Consider the following 15121-nt stretch of genomic DNA (forward strand, 5'->3'; position numbering starts at 1 on the left):
TGCTGATGATTTTGAAGTCATGGGTCAACAACATGGGGGCAAGGTTTTCCTATTCACACCTCACATACAACATTGGAGCCTTCCAACCTGCATTTTGCTTGCTGCCCAGCAGAGGGCACCCCCACCTGACTTTCTTCTGAAAGCCTGCATAATTCTCTCTGGTTTGTTTTTTGCTATTTAACAAATAGCCTGGGAAATCCAGCATTCGGGATGGTGGCTCACCGGTGCCTTCAGAGAAGGAACCAGAGCTTTGCTGAAGGTTGCAGCAGGCATGCCAGTGCTGAGAAATGAAGTGGCCAGGAGCCCACATAGGATATCTGGCAGGCGGGGCAGAAGGGACAGTGGGGAATGAGGTGAAGGCAGTGAGCTGCCTCTGCCTCCAGGGCCCAGGAGGTTTTCAGGATATGCCAGGCTGTTGTCAGTATAAAAAGCCACAGTCAGGGTGTCTTGGGGCCAGAAAGATGGCCACATTGGAAAGGGCTTTATAACCCATACTGCACTGACACTTGTTTATGTTCCTGCTTAAGAAACCCAGTGAGCTTCCCATTCTCATCCCTTCCCTGGCCTAGGCACCTTCACAGGAAGGGCGTGTTCCCGTGTCATCCTCTCTCCATTTACCTGCATGCCTATAACACACAATGCTCCAGCCGCAGGGCTTCCCCACTGCCCTCTCATACCTCCCCTGTGAGTGTCCCCATCATCTTACATGGCTTTTGTGACACCCTAATTTGTCACAACCTCTTTGTCCATAGACTCATTTCATCACTATTGAATGTTCTCTCTCTCCCATCTAGACCCAGCATGCCAGGAGCCATTGAAGAGCTCAGTAGGGCAAATGTGAGAATGAATCCACGTAGCTACCGCAATGTCCCCACTGAGTGTCACCCAGGCCACTCAGAAGTGGGCAATCCCTGGTTTTCAGATTAGGGCCCTGGTGATGGGGGGAGGAAGGGAAGTCTGTTGCCACTGAGTTCACATTTCAGGTTTATTGAATGCCGTGCTGGGAGCCAGCCATAAAAGCAAAGGTACTGAGTCCCGTGTGCCATCATTTCTAAGAGCTCCGAGGAATGGAGCCCTGCCTGCCTTTGCCACATTCCAGGAAAAGGTTTTCTGGGGAAGCAGGTGAGAGGGGCCACTGGCAGAGTGACCAGGCCCTGCTGCCTTTTCTTTGGTTGGGCCCCAGCTTGTATCCCTGAGGGCCAATAGGCTCCTGTTGGAGTCAAGGGGACCTCGAGCAAGGAATTGAGTCTTGATATCACCCTGCAAGCATATTTCAACACACATCTATTTCTTGTGCATGATCAATGCGAGACCAGCCAACAGTTCATCTCCAACCTACATCTTCCTGGGGTTTTCAACTTTCCCTAGAAAGAGAATGGATTCTGTGTTTTTATCTAGGAGTAGAATCAAGAAGGGTTCCTTGAAGGCGATGATGGAAGACGGGTCGTCCCTTGAGCGGACTATAAGTTTGGTGGTGGTGGCTGCCGCAGCTTCTGTCCCCTCCTCACTGACATCCAGCACAGCCTTGTGAGCAGCCTGTAAATGGGAGGGCAGGTGTCAGTGACCCCCACAGAATCTGTGACGAAAGGCCTCTGCTGCTTTCTCTTCTAGGGAGGAGGTTCTCAGCCTGTGACCAATGGGCAAGATACAATATGGGCTGGGAACTGCCTGTGAGGACAGCTTTTCTGGTACAGAGGAGTGTTCCCCTCAGGTAAAGCTCCATTGGGCTCATTATGTCCCATGGGGGACCTCTAAGTCTTTTTCTTTTGGAGACCAATAATGAAAATGTCCTCAGAACAGTATCTGACCACCATATAGTCCTTTAGTAAATTAACATATAAATAAACATAAAAATCAAGCAGATCAAAAACCTGATGAATATGGACTTGGATGTGGACAGAGGCTAGACAGACAACCCAGTTAATGAACAGACGTTTTTGCAGGGCATGAAGACATGGGCCACCTGATTGTACTGCCAGGCTAAGCAATTTCAGATGCAACAATTGCCGAATCATGCAGGAATTGAACTCAGTAATTTCTCCCAAGAGGACCAAAATATCTGGCCTTTTAGATCCATCCTCTTGCCCCCACCTTAGGACAAATGCCACCTCCACAGGTATAAAAGGTGCCTGAGTAGCGGCTGCTTGGGAACTCAATGATTGTGGGGAAGGGAGAGATGCTACATGCCTATCTGTTCTTCCATTGTAGCTACGTGGCAACCATGTTGCACAGATTATTTTCTTGAAGAGGGATTCTGTGTATCTGTGAGTCAGGTTGTGGTGGCCATGGTGGCCCAGGCCTGTCAGCTACAAGACTTGACCTTTCTTTTGGCCATCAAACACCTCACCCTCTCTAGACTGTGATCTTCGCAGTAGGCTGGGAGTCCTTCATTAGCTGTGCCTTCTGGCATGGACTTACATGCATATATCTCCATCAGCTTACCTTAGAAACCTGCAGGAAGTGTGTCTTTGTAATTCCAGAGAAGTCGGCGTTTGAATTAAAGGCATCACGGATCCCCATCTTTGGGAGGATGGTTTCCAGGTTGTAGGAAGCAGAGATGGAAAATTTTGGAATGAACACCTTAATCCATCTATGGAGAATACAAAGGGAAGAGATGGGGTTAGGATATCCCCATCTCTGCTTCCACATGGCACTTCTGGAGGGTGCTTACTCTAGCCCCGTTACTGAGTGCCAGAGAAATCCACTCACTCCAGTCCCAAAGCACCAGGCTGCTCTGTCTCTGAGCCTCCCAGATGAGCGAGCTCATCTCTGGGGATCAGAATAAAACAAGGATCCTGTAATCAAGTAAGGACCAGAGGTGAGCTGATGGATCAGCATGGGTACCACAGCAGATACCAATGGGGACATCAGGAAGTGATGGTAGCAGCCACATCACCTGGCCCTGCCCAACAGGACTTCCTGATAATCTCCTAGGGTGACAAAACCCTACAGAGTGTTGTACCATGCTGGGAATATACCTACATATGCCCTGTCCAATGTGCTTGCTTGCCACTGTGGCTACTGAACAATTTGACACACACCTATAGCAAACAAGGAGCTAAAGTCTTTAATTAATTCATTTGTTATACAGATTGATTGATGGAGCTCAGTGTCACATGTGTGCAATGGTGTGTGTGTGTGTGTGTGTGTGTGTGTGTGTGTGTGTGTGTGTGTGTGGTGTGTGGTTTGTGTGTATGTGGGTGTGGTATGTGGTGTGTGTGCAATGGTGTGTGTGTGTGTGTGTGTGTGTGCGCGCGCGCGCGCGCGCGTGGTATGGACAACCTTTGGGAGTCAGTCTTCTCCTTCTAACTTGTGGATCCTGGGATTCAAACTTAGGTTGTCTGGCTTGGAAGCCGGAACCTGTACCTACTGAGCCATCTCACTGTCCTTAATTTTATTCCTTTTTACTAAATTCAAATATGGAAGTCCACTGGGGCCAGAGGCTACCATATAGGACAGAACAAACCTACAGCTTGGCATGTTTTCTTCTACTGTCATGGCTTCTCTATCCCAGAGCAAACACCACTCATCTACTGAGCATTTACCATGGGCTGCTCTCCAGGGCACATTCAATAGCATTTCTCTTATTTTTAAAGATGGTTAGGCTTAATTGTAGTGCTTTGCCTATGTTTATGTGCTTAGTTGCTCACAGAAAGAAAAACACAAGACCTTGGAGGATACCTCAGTTCTCATCTGACATTTAGAACCACAGACAACTCCTATGACGGCCTGGGCACCTCTGGGCTTTCTGGATCCCTCTGTGTTCTGCCTTCCTGCGACCTCCAGAAGGTCTTGCCTTTCTCCTTCACCCAACACCAGTGCAGCGGGAGAAGAAAAGAAACCCCGACAAGCCCCCAGCACCTCAGATTCTCCACCTTCCATCTCTGTCAGTGCTGTGCCTCTATCAGAAGCACGCCTATGTGCTGTGCACCCCCGCCACGGCCTCTATGCCTTCGTGTTCCCCCTGAGGCAGGCAAGCATAGGGAACAGCTTAGAATCCATGTGATCTGGGCTGTGTACACTATCCCTCCAGACAATGTACCTGGGAACCTGTTGGCCACCTGGGAACCCCAACCTGCACAAAGCACACATACTTGTGTTAATCAATGGAATAAGTTACCTCCCTTAAGAATTCCTTGGTAACATGTCTTAGAACATAGTCAGGAATTTTATGTGGGCAATGGACCATCTGGCTGAGGCTGGCTTTGGGTGCATGTGCAATAAGGCAAATTATGTGAACTTTTAGGGAGAACTCCCTATTTACCATCTTATTTTGTGCATAACTGTGTGTGCATATGGTCATAATGAGATGCATGATGAGAAGGATGTAAACAGCAAACAGACGATTATTTGACCTAACCTATCAATCAAAATGGAGAACCACCCTTGCTCTGCCCTTAGTACCCAACCTTCTCCTCTTGAGCCTCATAAATGGGAACCGCAAACAATAACCGGGCGCATTAAGAAGCCTTGCTTGTGTGATCCATTAGTAATCTTGCCACCCTGTTTCTTTTTTACCTGCATTATTGTTTGCTTTGAAGGAAATTTCCTTGCCAGTTTGAAATCTGTGTCGTCTTATATCCCATTGGAATAAGAGGCCAGGAGCCTGGAAAGACCCATTCCAGACTCTACCCATTTTCCATGTCCATGCCTGAGGCTGGTATCATCACTGCATCCTTGATGCATTCACATGATGAAAACAGGCTCCCTCTGTTCACAAGCTCCTGCATACTTTGGCTGCCCTTCCCAGGACATTGGTCTACATCTTCCTTAAATGACTACTATTCTAAGCCTCATCTTTCCTTTCCTCCAAGAATGAGGAAGATGTTAAGGAATCATCTGAAAAGACGAAAAATAAATATTCAGTAATCTTCTGTATCATATGATTAATCTCCTTAGACTCTCTACAATATGTAGAGAGCTAACCACATTGCTGTTATTAGGCACATACTACCTCCTAGATACTCTCTACCACTTTCTACAGAGTAATGTGGCTTCAGCAACCTCTAACTCCAGTGACTCAGCAACCTTTACCTTCAGTAACTCAGCAACCTCTACCTTCAGTGACTCAGCAACCTCTGCCTTCAGTGACTCAGCAACCTCTACCTTCAGTAACTCAGCAACCTCTACCTTCAGTAACTCAGCATCTCCTACCTTCAGTAACTCAGCATCTCCTACCTTCAGTGACTCAGCAACCTCTACCTTCAGTGACTCAGCAACTTTTACCTTCAATGACTCAGCAACCTCTACCTCCAGTGACTCAGCAACTTCTAACTTCAGTAACTTAGCAACCTCTACCTCCAGTGACTCAGCAACCTCTACCTTCAGTGACTCAGCAGCAGTGGCATTGTGCTCCTCTGTCTACAAGTGAGCACTAAGACTTGGGTTGGCTTGCTTACTTGCTTTTTATAATAATAGCTTCATGGACTTCAGTATGACTTGGTTTCTGGAGCGAGGTCTGCTTGGACTTAAAAGCTTTGCGTGTGCAGCCTTGAGTGATTCACTGTGGTGGTTTGAATGAGACATATCTCCCACCGGCTCAGGCATCAGAACGCTCACTCCCCAGTTGGTGGCGCCACTTGGAGAGGTCATGACAAGTACAACCTTGCTGGGGGAAGTGCTTCACTGGGGTGGGGGCTGCAGCTTTGCCCTGCTTCCAGTTCTCTCTCTGCTTCTTGCTTGTAGTAAAAGGTGTTACCCCTTAGCTTCCTGTTCCTGTCACCCTGCCTACCCTCCACACCATGACGGACCTTCTTCCTCTGGATGTGTAAGTCAAAGTAAGTTCTTTCCTCCTTGAATTGCCTCTGGTCACGGTGCTTGCTTTGTCCCAGTGATGGAAAAGTAACCAGTACATCCACTTACCTACCCTCAAGGAGCCTGTTTCAGTCTGGGAAGATGGAAGGAGAGAATGAGGAAACTGTGTAGCAGGTGATGGTGATATTCATGAGGTACTATGTGGACACAGTTCCAACATCACTGACTGGCAGGCAGAGGAGGTTTGGTACACAGGAGTTATCATTGAATAGCTACCACCACATTCCCCATCGTTGGGTGAACAGCTCCCCACAAGCCGACGGCGAGGCTCACCTTTTCTGGAGTGAGCGGCTCCACTTTCTTAGCCTTCTGGCTGACAGACCCTTCTCCAGCTGTCGCATCTTGCCCTTGCCAGGGAGGATAAAGAAGGCCATGGCATCTCCCCTGTAGTCCATCTGCAGAACAGAGCAGCCCAGCTCTCTGTCCACTCCGAAACCAAACAACTCGGTCTGGTGCATCATGGGAACGTGGACGGTGGTGCCCTTGCTCAGAAGGAATGGGAAGCTCTTGTTTGTGTTTGCAGCACTGAAGGGCTGGGTCCAGTTGGCTAGCACGGAGAAAGAAGAGAGGGCTTACATCAGTGCAAAAGAAGAGAGGGCTTAAGTCAACGAATGCAAAAGGAGAGAGGGATCTACATCCCTGAAACCTGCCAGCTACAAACAGGCAGCTGAGGACCTCTAAAAACTCAATTTTCCATAAGAACCACCATAACTAGCTTTGCAAGGCCCAGACTTTGATCCTAAACACATACATGTATACATTTACACTTACCACACATACCATACCATACACCCCCACAACACACACATATGTACATAATATACATCTCACATATACACATACATATAACACACATACACCACACACAAACCCTTCACACACACGCCATACCATACAAATATCCTATACCACACATACACATACACACACACATATATATAAGGTATATGTGTATATATATGTATATGTAGATATATATGCATATATGTATATGTATATATATGTACACATAACACATATTCACACACCATACACTACACATAGAGAAAGAGAGAAACATACATATCACATATCACAATTTACTCCCTGCATATATATAACACACATATCATATGCTACATATATATACATACCACACACATATACCACCTGCACACACAAACATATAAACATACCCCACATACCCTATATGCACTTGCATACCCATCCAAATATACCATACATACCACATATCCCCACTCCTACATGGACTTTCACATACACAACATATACTATGTATACTCCACAGACCATATACACTTGCACATATCCAATAAATATTACCCATGTGCACACACACACCTAACAGTACACTCACACCATATACACACTTGCATACATATAAATACACTCCACTTATATACTACTACACCACACACACACACACACCTGTCAACAGTGGTCAAAATCAATTCCTTTAGAACTCTGAAAGATCCTCAGATGCTTATAGCTGAGAAACAAAATATTAAAGAAAATAAACTGTCTTGTTAGAAGTGATAAAGGTTTGTGGCATTCTAACAGGCTCTAGTCCCATACCCCATTCTTCATTCTATTTGGTTTTTAAAAATAACAGCCCACATTTACAGTGAAGTCAAGATGGGGCTGGAATACTCTAAAAACTCACTCTCACACTTGCAATCCCAGACCATGGGAGGCCACAGCAGAAGATTGGGAGTTTGAGGCTATCTTAGGCTACACAGAGAAAACATATCTCAAAATAAAAATAGTCATAGACTCATTCTCAAAGAACTGTCTTTATCTGACCTGCCTCCTGAAATACCAAAAGAATGACTTATAAAAGCTGTCAGTATTTAATCTGACTTGGAGTTCAGCCAAGACAAATATCATCACCCTGAGGACATTTGCCAAGACAAGCAGGCGGAACTCTGAAACACCTCCAGCAGTTCATAACAGTCAAGACAAATAATTCACTAACTGCAAAGCTTAGGAGGACAAACAGAAAAGAGGAGGAAGGTCCTGTCAGCAAAAATGACAATGCAAGTCCCTCTGCATGTCCACCCTTCCCTAAACATGGTCCCAGTCAGCCGTGGTGACCCAAGGAGCTGTAATCTGGGAGCTAAACTGGGATCTCTGTAAGAGCAGTGAGTGCTCCCAACTCCAAGCCATCTCTCTAACCCCTTTGTATGTTTTCAGCCCAACAACGTTAATAATGTAAATCTATTCCAAGCATGAACTATTTCCCCTCCAGAGGGTTAGTCATTCTTGTTCATTGTAGCAACCTGTAGCTTCCTGTCTCTTCAGAATGGATTCTTTAAAGTGTCTTCTTAGCTGGACAATCTCCCAGTCTTTGTAGAGGATCACCCTGTGCATATTTGTGACTTGCCATCTGCACTTGGTATAATTTTGACTCACCTTTATTTTCTGTTTGTGCTCCCCCGGGCCAGCTGTCAGTGAGAGCTCTCAATCTCCCAGATAGTTCCCAAGCTGCCTACAGCTTTACTCATGTCTGGGGCCTCTTTGTGTCTGAGATATGGGGGAGGTTTCCAAATCTCCTGTAAACATTTGATTCTTTAGATATTTGTTTGCCTCTCTGTTGTCTTATCACTTATCCATCCTCCAGACAGCCAGGAAGTGAGGACACTTGTCTGTAATTGCATATGAAATGCACTACCACACCTCTAGGGAGAAGGCAGTAGGCAGTGAACCTCAGTCGTGTGTATGAGTAGAGGCTCCCTATCATGATTCAGCCATTTGCCTTGAATGACTAGATATGGGCCTTATTAATCAAAGCGTCAAAGCAGCTATTTTGAACATCCTCGGGAGCTTTATAAAAAACTCTATTTAATAAGCATCTGCTTGCAATTACAGAAATGATTTGAAATAATCACATGGAGTTGGAAGATATAGTAACAGAAATGAAAGTTTCACTAGAGAGACTCAACAGCAGATGAGAGCTAATGGAAGACAATAAACACTGAGATACAAAAAGTATCAATAAGTCTGTAATATGAGGAGGAGTGAGACAAAGATGGAGGAGAATGAAAAGCTGGGATTCACCCTCAATCAGAGCCATACACACATTGTGGGACTCCCAAAAGGAGGAGAGAGAAAGGAAAGAAAGAGGGTTGTCACAGGAAGAAATATCCATTCAGAAGCTCCCAAAACTTGGTCTATAGAAACCTCCCAACACAGTTAATGATTCCATACTTAGATATATCATAATCAGTCAAAAGGCAAAGAAAAAACTTCACATATGAGATGACCTCAACAACATGAGCAGATGGCTTCTTATCAGAAAATACAAGTTCTGAACAGCAGTAGAACCAAACAAAACCAAATGAGCTTTAGCTAGTGCCTCTGCAGTTGGGGTGGGGCAGTAACATGGATCCGCATCAGCAAAGGAAATTATGCTGTTAAACATGGAAGATGACGTGAGTGTTTTGGAGGTGGGTGTACTGGTACACATCTATAAGTCCAGCACTTAGGGGCAGAGGCAGAGAGCTTGCTGTAAGTTAAGTCCAGTTTGATCAAGAAGGCATGTTCTTGACTATAGAGTGAGTTGCTGTGCCTAAATAAAAAAGAAATCTAGACAAACAGGAGACCACAGGTTTTCCTGTTATGTTGTCCTCTGAAAAGACAGCTCATAAAGTAATGATGTGGCTGGAGAGGTGGTTCATCTGTTGAGAACACTGATTGTTCTTGCAGAGGACCCAAATTCATTCCCAGCACTTACATGGCAGCTCACAGCTGAAAATAACTCCAGTTCTGGGGATCTGGTACCCCCTGGTGGCTTCTCCAGGCACAGCACACGTGTGGTGCACATACATGCAGACAAACAGTCATGCACATAACATAAAACAAATTCCTTTTTAAAACAAAACAGATTGATCATAATAAATCTATATTAGTGGGCACACATGTGCAGAAGTATGAGATCAGAGGGATGGAGGAAATGTAACCCCTGAGGAAAAAATGTTTATATCTGTTGGACAGATGATAAACATTATAATTACATGCCAATTACAATCCCCAGGTGAACCCTAGGAAAGTAAGGAGAGAGCGAAAGAAAAATGAATTAAAATCTGGGAAAACATAAACTCAAAAATATTTCAACAGAAAAGATGGCACTCTGGAGATCGAGAACGAAATGCATAGAAGATAAGAGACACTAATAGTGAAGTGACACCCATGTACCCTATCTTCCATACGAATATATTCAGCTCAGCAACTAAAAGCCGAGATTGAAAAAAACCAGCTTAAAATTTTACTGTCCAGAGACAGTCTATTTACAGAGCCAATAAGCTGGAGGAAAGATGGCAAACACCATTAGTCATTAGGGAATGCAGAGTGAAACCATAATGAGTTACCACCACCCAGCACCATGGCTGTCATCAGAAAGATGGATAATAAGAAATGCTAGGGCTGGTGAGATGACTCAGAAGATAAATGTGCTTAACAACCTGAGTTTAATCCCTGGTGATAGAGAACTACTCCTGTATGTTGTCTTCTGACATGCACTCATACACACACACACACACACACACACACACACACACACACACACACATACACTCATGCGTTCATACACAGACTAAATTAAAAAAACAACTTAAAATTTAGAAAAGGAAGCAAATAGCAGTGAGACTATGAAAAAGACAGGATCCCTGAGCCACTGTTGGTGTAGGCTCCGCAGACACAGTTTCCAGCTTCTTAAAGTTGAGAATGGAACTACCATACAAGTGAGCGGGCTCTCTCCCACTCAAAACAGCATCCACACAAAATGAGTGTTCGCATAATGTCACAGTAAGGTGTTCCCAGTCTCCTGAAGTAGGATCAGCCTGCATACCCACCATCCAACACTCAGAATGCTGCCTGTCCAGATGACAGTATCTTTCAGCTCTAATGAGTGAGGGGAGGGAGCTACTTGATGTGTTTGGATCCAAGCTTTGCAGGAGCAATGTCCGCCTTCTGTTCACGGGGTCAAATTAGCAGTTATCAACAAGAACAAAGACTAGAAAAGAAAGGGAAAGTACAGAAAAGAGGAACTGGCTAGAAAAAGACTGACTTCTATTAAATGTTAGACAGTATGGATGAGCCTTAGCTACACACACAAGCTGGGGATGATGTGGCCTGCAATCCATTTCAATTGTCATTTAAACATGTAAAGTGTCTACAATAGGCAGGTTGGAGAGGCTCAGAGTGGATTCCTGGTCTCCAGCGGGGAAGAGCAGGTGTTGTGGGAGGCAGCTCATTTTCTTGAGGAGAGGAGGGTCTTCCTTCTGAGGAGGAAAATGCACTGTGGAATTACAGAAAGCAACTGAAATCTGTCTTCACAGCTGATGTCTTCAAAGGCTTCAGAACCATGTCCTTTAATCCACACCACCCTAGTAAACTTCCCAGGGCTTCTCAGCCCTCCTAATGAGGCCACCCTGTCAAGATAGTTTCTTATGCTGTGGTGATCCCTGACCAGAAAACTATATTACTGCTACTTCATAACTGTACTTTTGCTACTGTTATGAATTATATATATATACATATATATACACACACACATATATGTATGTATACACACATATATATATGTGTGTGTATATATACACATATATAGATATGATATGCAGAGTATCTAATATACAAGTCCTGTGAAAAGGACCCCCAAAGGGATTGTGACCCAGAAGTTGAGAACCACTGCTCTAGACAGACATGAGTTAACAATCACCAGCTTGTCTATACTTCCAGTGCAGTGCAGCCTTGGTGAAGATGCCAGCAACTGAAGACCCTGACTTGGGCACTTTAAAACGGCCATATGTTGTGCACATAACCTTTCATTAGAGATAACCAAATAAGATAAAATATAGCAAATGAAGGTATCTCACCAAGAAGGAAAGCAGGCCAATTTTCTTGGCCTCTTTTTTTGTGTTTGTGGGATGTGTAGGTAGACGGCTAGACAAATGGCTGGACTGGATTGGTTAATGGGAAAATGGATGTGTGGGTGACGAGCTGAATGGGCAGACTGGAGGTTGGGTAAATGGGAGGATGGAGAGAAGGAAGGAACCATGACACAATAGCACATATAGCCCTGAAGATCAGGCATTCAACTTCAGACATGGTCCTATGAGGCTGTGTGTGCTTAGTGAATGCCCAGGCAAGAGACAGAGACCGGCCCAGAGTGGGCACTCAGCCCTTGGCAGATCTTTCTCAGAAACACACTTAGGACAGTGGAAAAAGAAAGGGGCTGAGATAGAACCCAGACTCATGGTCGTGTGCCTTCAAAGCTGATGATCATTCAACCTCCGATCAGTGTCCTTCATGATGGTGGCTTTGGAACAGCAAAGCTCTAAACAGATACGAGCGACAGACCAGCTTGTCTATACTTCCAAAACTTTGAAACTATTCTCATCACTGGCTGGGGTTTTAAACTGGCCAGACTGGGCCCAGTGTGTCACCTCTGTGAAGTGTTCCAGGAGGTGTATGACTGCTGTTGGTGCCAAAATACAAGCTCTTTTCTTCTCAAGAGTTCCAGAGGACATTTTGGGGCCCTCCTTGCTGAGCACAGCTCTTTAGGACAGCCCCTGGCTTCGTGCTCACACAGAGATCAACGAGGCCCCTATATTAATGAATGAATGGCAGCTAGAGAGAGAGAACAGAAGACAGCCAAGAATGTACAGGCAGCTACTTGCAGAGCTGATGAGGGCTCAGACACACCCTGCTGTCTAGACCTTGTTGTACACACCCGTTTCCTTGACTACACAACACCAAAAGGAAAAGAAAGGTAAATCAGGGGTGTGCTGGGGTCCTGTCTCTGTTGGTGGTAGAGGTGTATAGCTTGCCAGAAGCCCCGGGTTCAGTCCCCTCTGGGATGCGGTGAACACACTGCTAATCTCAGCTCTAAGGAGATGGAGGTAGGAGAATCAGAAGTTCAAGGTCATCCTTAGCTGCAAAGCTTGATGGAGGCCATCTTGAAATGCATTAAGACCCGACTCAAGGAACAAACAAACGAACAAACATCCAAGTACATAAAAAGGAAAAGAAAGGAAAAAAGAAAAGAGAAATGAAGGAAAGAGAATGAAAAGAGCGAATCAGCCTCACCTTTAAAGAAGATGTGGTTCACCAGGACCATGGCTGTCTGAGAGTCAAGGTCTTGGATTACATCTACCACCTTCCCTTTGGTCTCCTTCTCCACATAACTGTTGATCTGGCTCTGCGCGGTGACAGCATTTGAGAAGTCTTCAGAAAAGACTTTTGTCCCATAAAGCTTCTTGACCCTGTTTAGAAACTTGGCCTGCAGCTGCAGATCCTTCCTGATGAAGAGGACACTGCCCATGCGCAAGTCCCGGCCTCGGTGGTACTCATTCAGCGAGCGGACCAGGTGCTCGAAGCCCAGATGGATGGTGGGCTCAGGCACATGTGTGACGTTGAAGCCCAGACTCCGGAGGATCTGCGTCTTGGTGTCTGAGCGGGCCCCCAGGGACAGCATGGCCAGAGAAGTGGAGATACTCACAGGAGAGAAGAGGAGGTTCTGACCTGGGTTTTCCTGAGCCAGCCTCTGGTACAGGAAGAAGGCGAACCTGGTGTTGCTGGGAGACACCTGGGAGGCTGCGTTGCTCTTCATGGAGGGAGGGTGGGGGGACTCTCGGTTGTAGGGATTGGATGACGTGCAGAACATTGGAGCACAGAAGCCAACCAATAGGAGAACTCGGTAAAAGGAAGAGGCCATTTGGAAGGGAGGGAGTCTGTAAAATAGAAGGGATCCATTGTGGGGAGGTAAGCTCAGGGTTCAGGTGGAGACCTCCCATTCTTCTATGGAGTCTCCCTTGAGCCTCACAGAAACCCTGTGAAGATGATAGTGTGTATGTTCTGACCCTACGGTGAACAATAAGGTCTCACGAGGGTGTGGTAGTGTAACTTGGCATGGGTCACAGGCGAGACTATATGCTACCTGGGATACCAGCCAGGGCTCCATCCCGATCCTCAGGCTTTTTATGACTTCTGACTTCCTTGGTTTAGCCTTTAAACTATGAAGAAAGAGAAACCATGTTGCCTTGTGATCATGAGGACCAAAATCCTGATCCTCAAAGTCAGAAGTAGCTCCCAGCCTTTCAGAGATGCCTCTAAATATTCTGGAACTTCTGTGTGAATGGGATAGATCTACCTATCTGTCCCCAGCCATGTGCATTTCCTCTGCATGTATACGTGCATTTCCTCTGCATTTCCATGTGCATTGTATACGTGCCTCTCAAAGCATGGAAATCAGGGCTTGGGGCTGCAGTTCAGTTGGTAGGATATTTACCTAGCCTGCACTAAGCCTTGGGGTTCCATCTCAGCACCACTTAAGCTGGGTATGGTGGCAAACACCTGCTGGGAGGTAGAAGTAGAAAGTTCAGAAATTCAAGATTGTCCTCTACTACATAGGGGCTCAAATCCAGCCTAAGCTACATGAGACCTTATTTCCCCCCAAAAGACAGAAGGCCAGCTTGAAGTTCCAGCACCCAGGAGCTAGAAGCAGAAACAAGTGGATCTCTGTGAAGTTGAGGCCAACCTTGCTCAACCTTGCTTATCTACACAGCAAGTTCCAGGCCAGCCAAAGCTATGTAGTTAGACTCTGTCTGAAAAAGAAGCAGGTATATGTGATAGGGTAGGCCTGCACCCCAAAACTGGAGAGGGAGTGGAGATGTTAAGGATCATGGTTTCATGCTAGGCTGGCTACATAGGGAGACTCAGAGAGCAATGAATACAATAAATAAAGAACAGGACAGGTTTAATTCAGAGTGGTAGCAGGTGACCTATAGAAAATACAAGTGAGCTGGGGACAGCCTAACTGGCTTGTGACCACCTTATCTGACAGTGTTTTGAACAGTTGGCCATCTGTGGTTGGCCACTCCTAATTGTTACACTGATAGGTTACAGTTTGTTTATATAACAAGTTGGGTTACACTGAAAAACTGTATAGAAAAACATTTAGGCCAAACTTAATTCACTTTAATAACACTTTGCAGATTTAGCAAGGGCAGGTAGCACTAGAGGTAACCAGATGCCGGGGGATAAGCATAAGAAAATAAACAACACAAACCAAGGTCACTTGCCATCATCAGAACCCAATTCTCCCACCATAGCAAGTCCTGGACACACCATTACACCGGAAATGCAAGATTCAGATACAAAATCGCTTATCATGATGATGATACAGGAGTTTAAGAAAGACATAAATAGCACCTTCAAAGAAATACAGGAGAGCACAGGTAAAGAGCTAGAAGCTCTTAAAGAAGAAAAACAAAAATCCCTTAAAGAACTACAGGAAAACACAATC

General features: G+C 45.5%; 1 protein-coding gene across 1 annotated transcript in view; it reads right to left on the reverse strand.

The window, feature by feature from the left end:
* Nucleotides 1-967: 967 nt before the first annotated feature.
* Nucleotides 968-15121, reverse strand: part of LOC116079970 (serpin A9) — a 21230-nt gene continuing 7076 nt past the window's right edge. Inside the window, exons 2-5 of the mRNA XM_031356161.1 lie at nucleotides 12904-13547; nucleotides 6088-6361; nucleotides 2443-2590; nucleotides 968-1536 (exon numbers count right to left, since the gene is read on the reverse strand). Coding sequence (XP_031212021.1) covers nucleotides 1336-1536; nucleotides 2443-2590; nucleotides 6088-6361; nucleotides 12904-13531 — 1251 coding nt within the window. The 5' untranslated portion in view covers nucleotides 13532-13547 and the 3' untranslated portion in view covers nucleotides 968-1335. The remainder of the gene's footprint in view (nucleotides 1537-2442; nucleotides 2591-6087; nucleotides 6362-12903; nucleotides 13548-15121) is intronic.

Source organism: Mastomys coucha, unplaced genomic scaffold (genome assembly GCF_008632895.1).
Source record: "Mastomys coucha isolate ucsf_1 unplaced genomic scaffold, UCSF_Mcou_1 pScaffold6, whole genome shotgun sequence".
Lineage (NCBI taxonomy): Eukaryota > Metazoa > Chordata > Mammalia > Rodentia > Muridae > Mastomys > Mastomys coucha.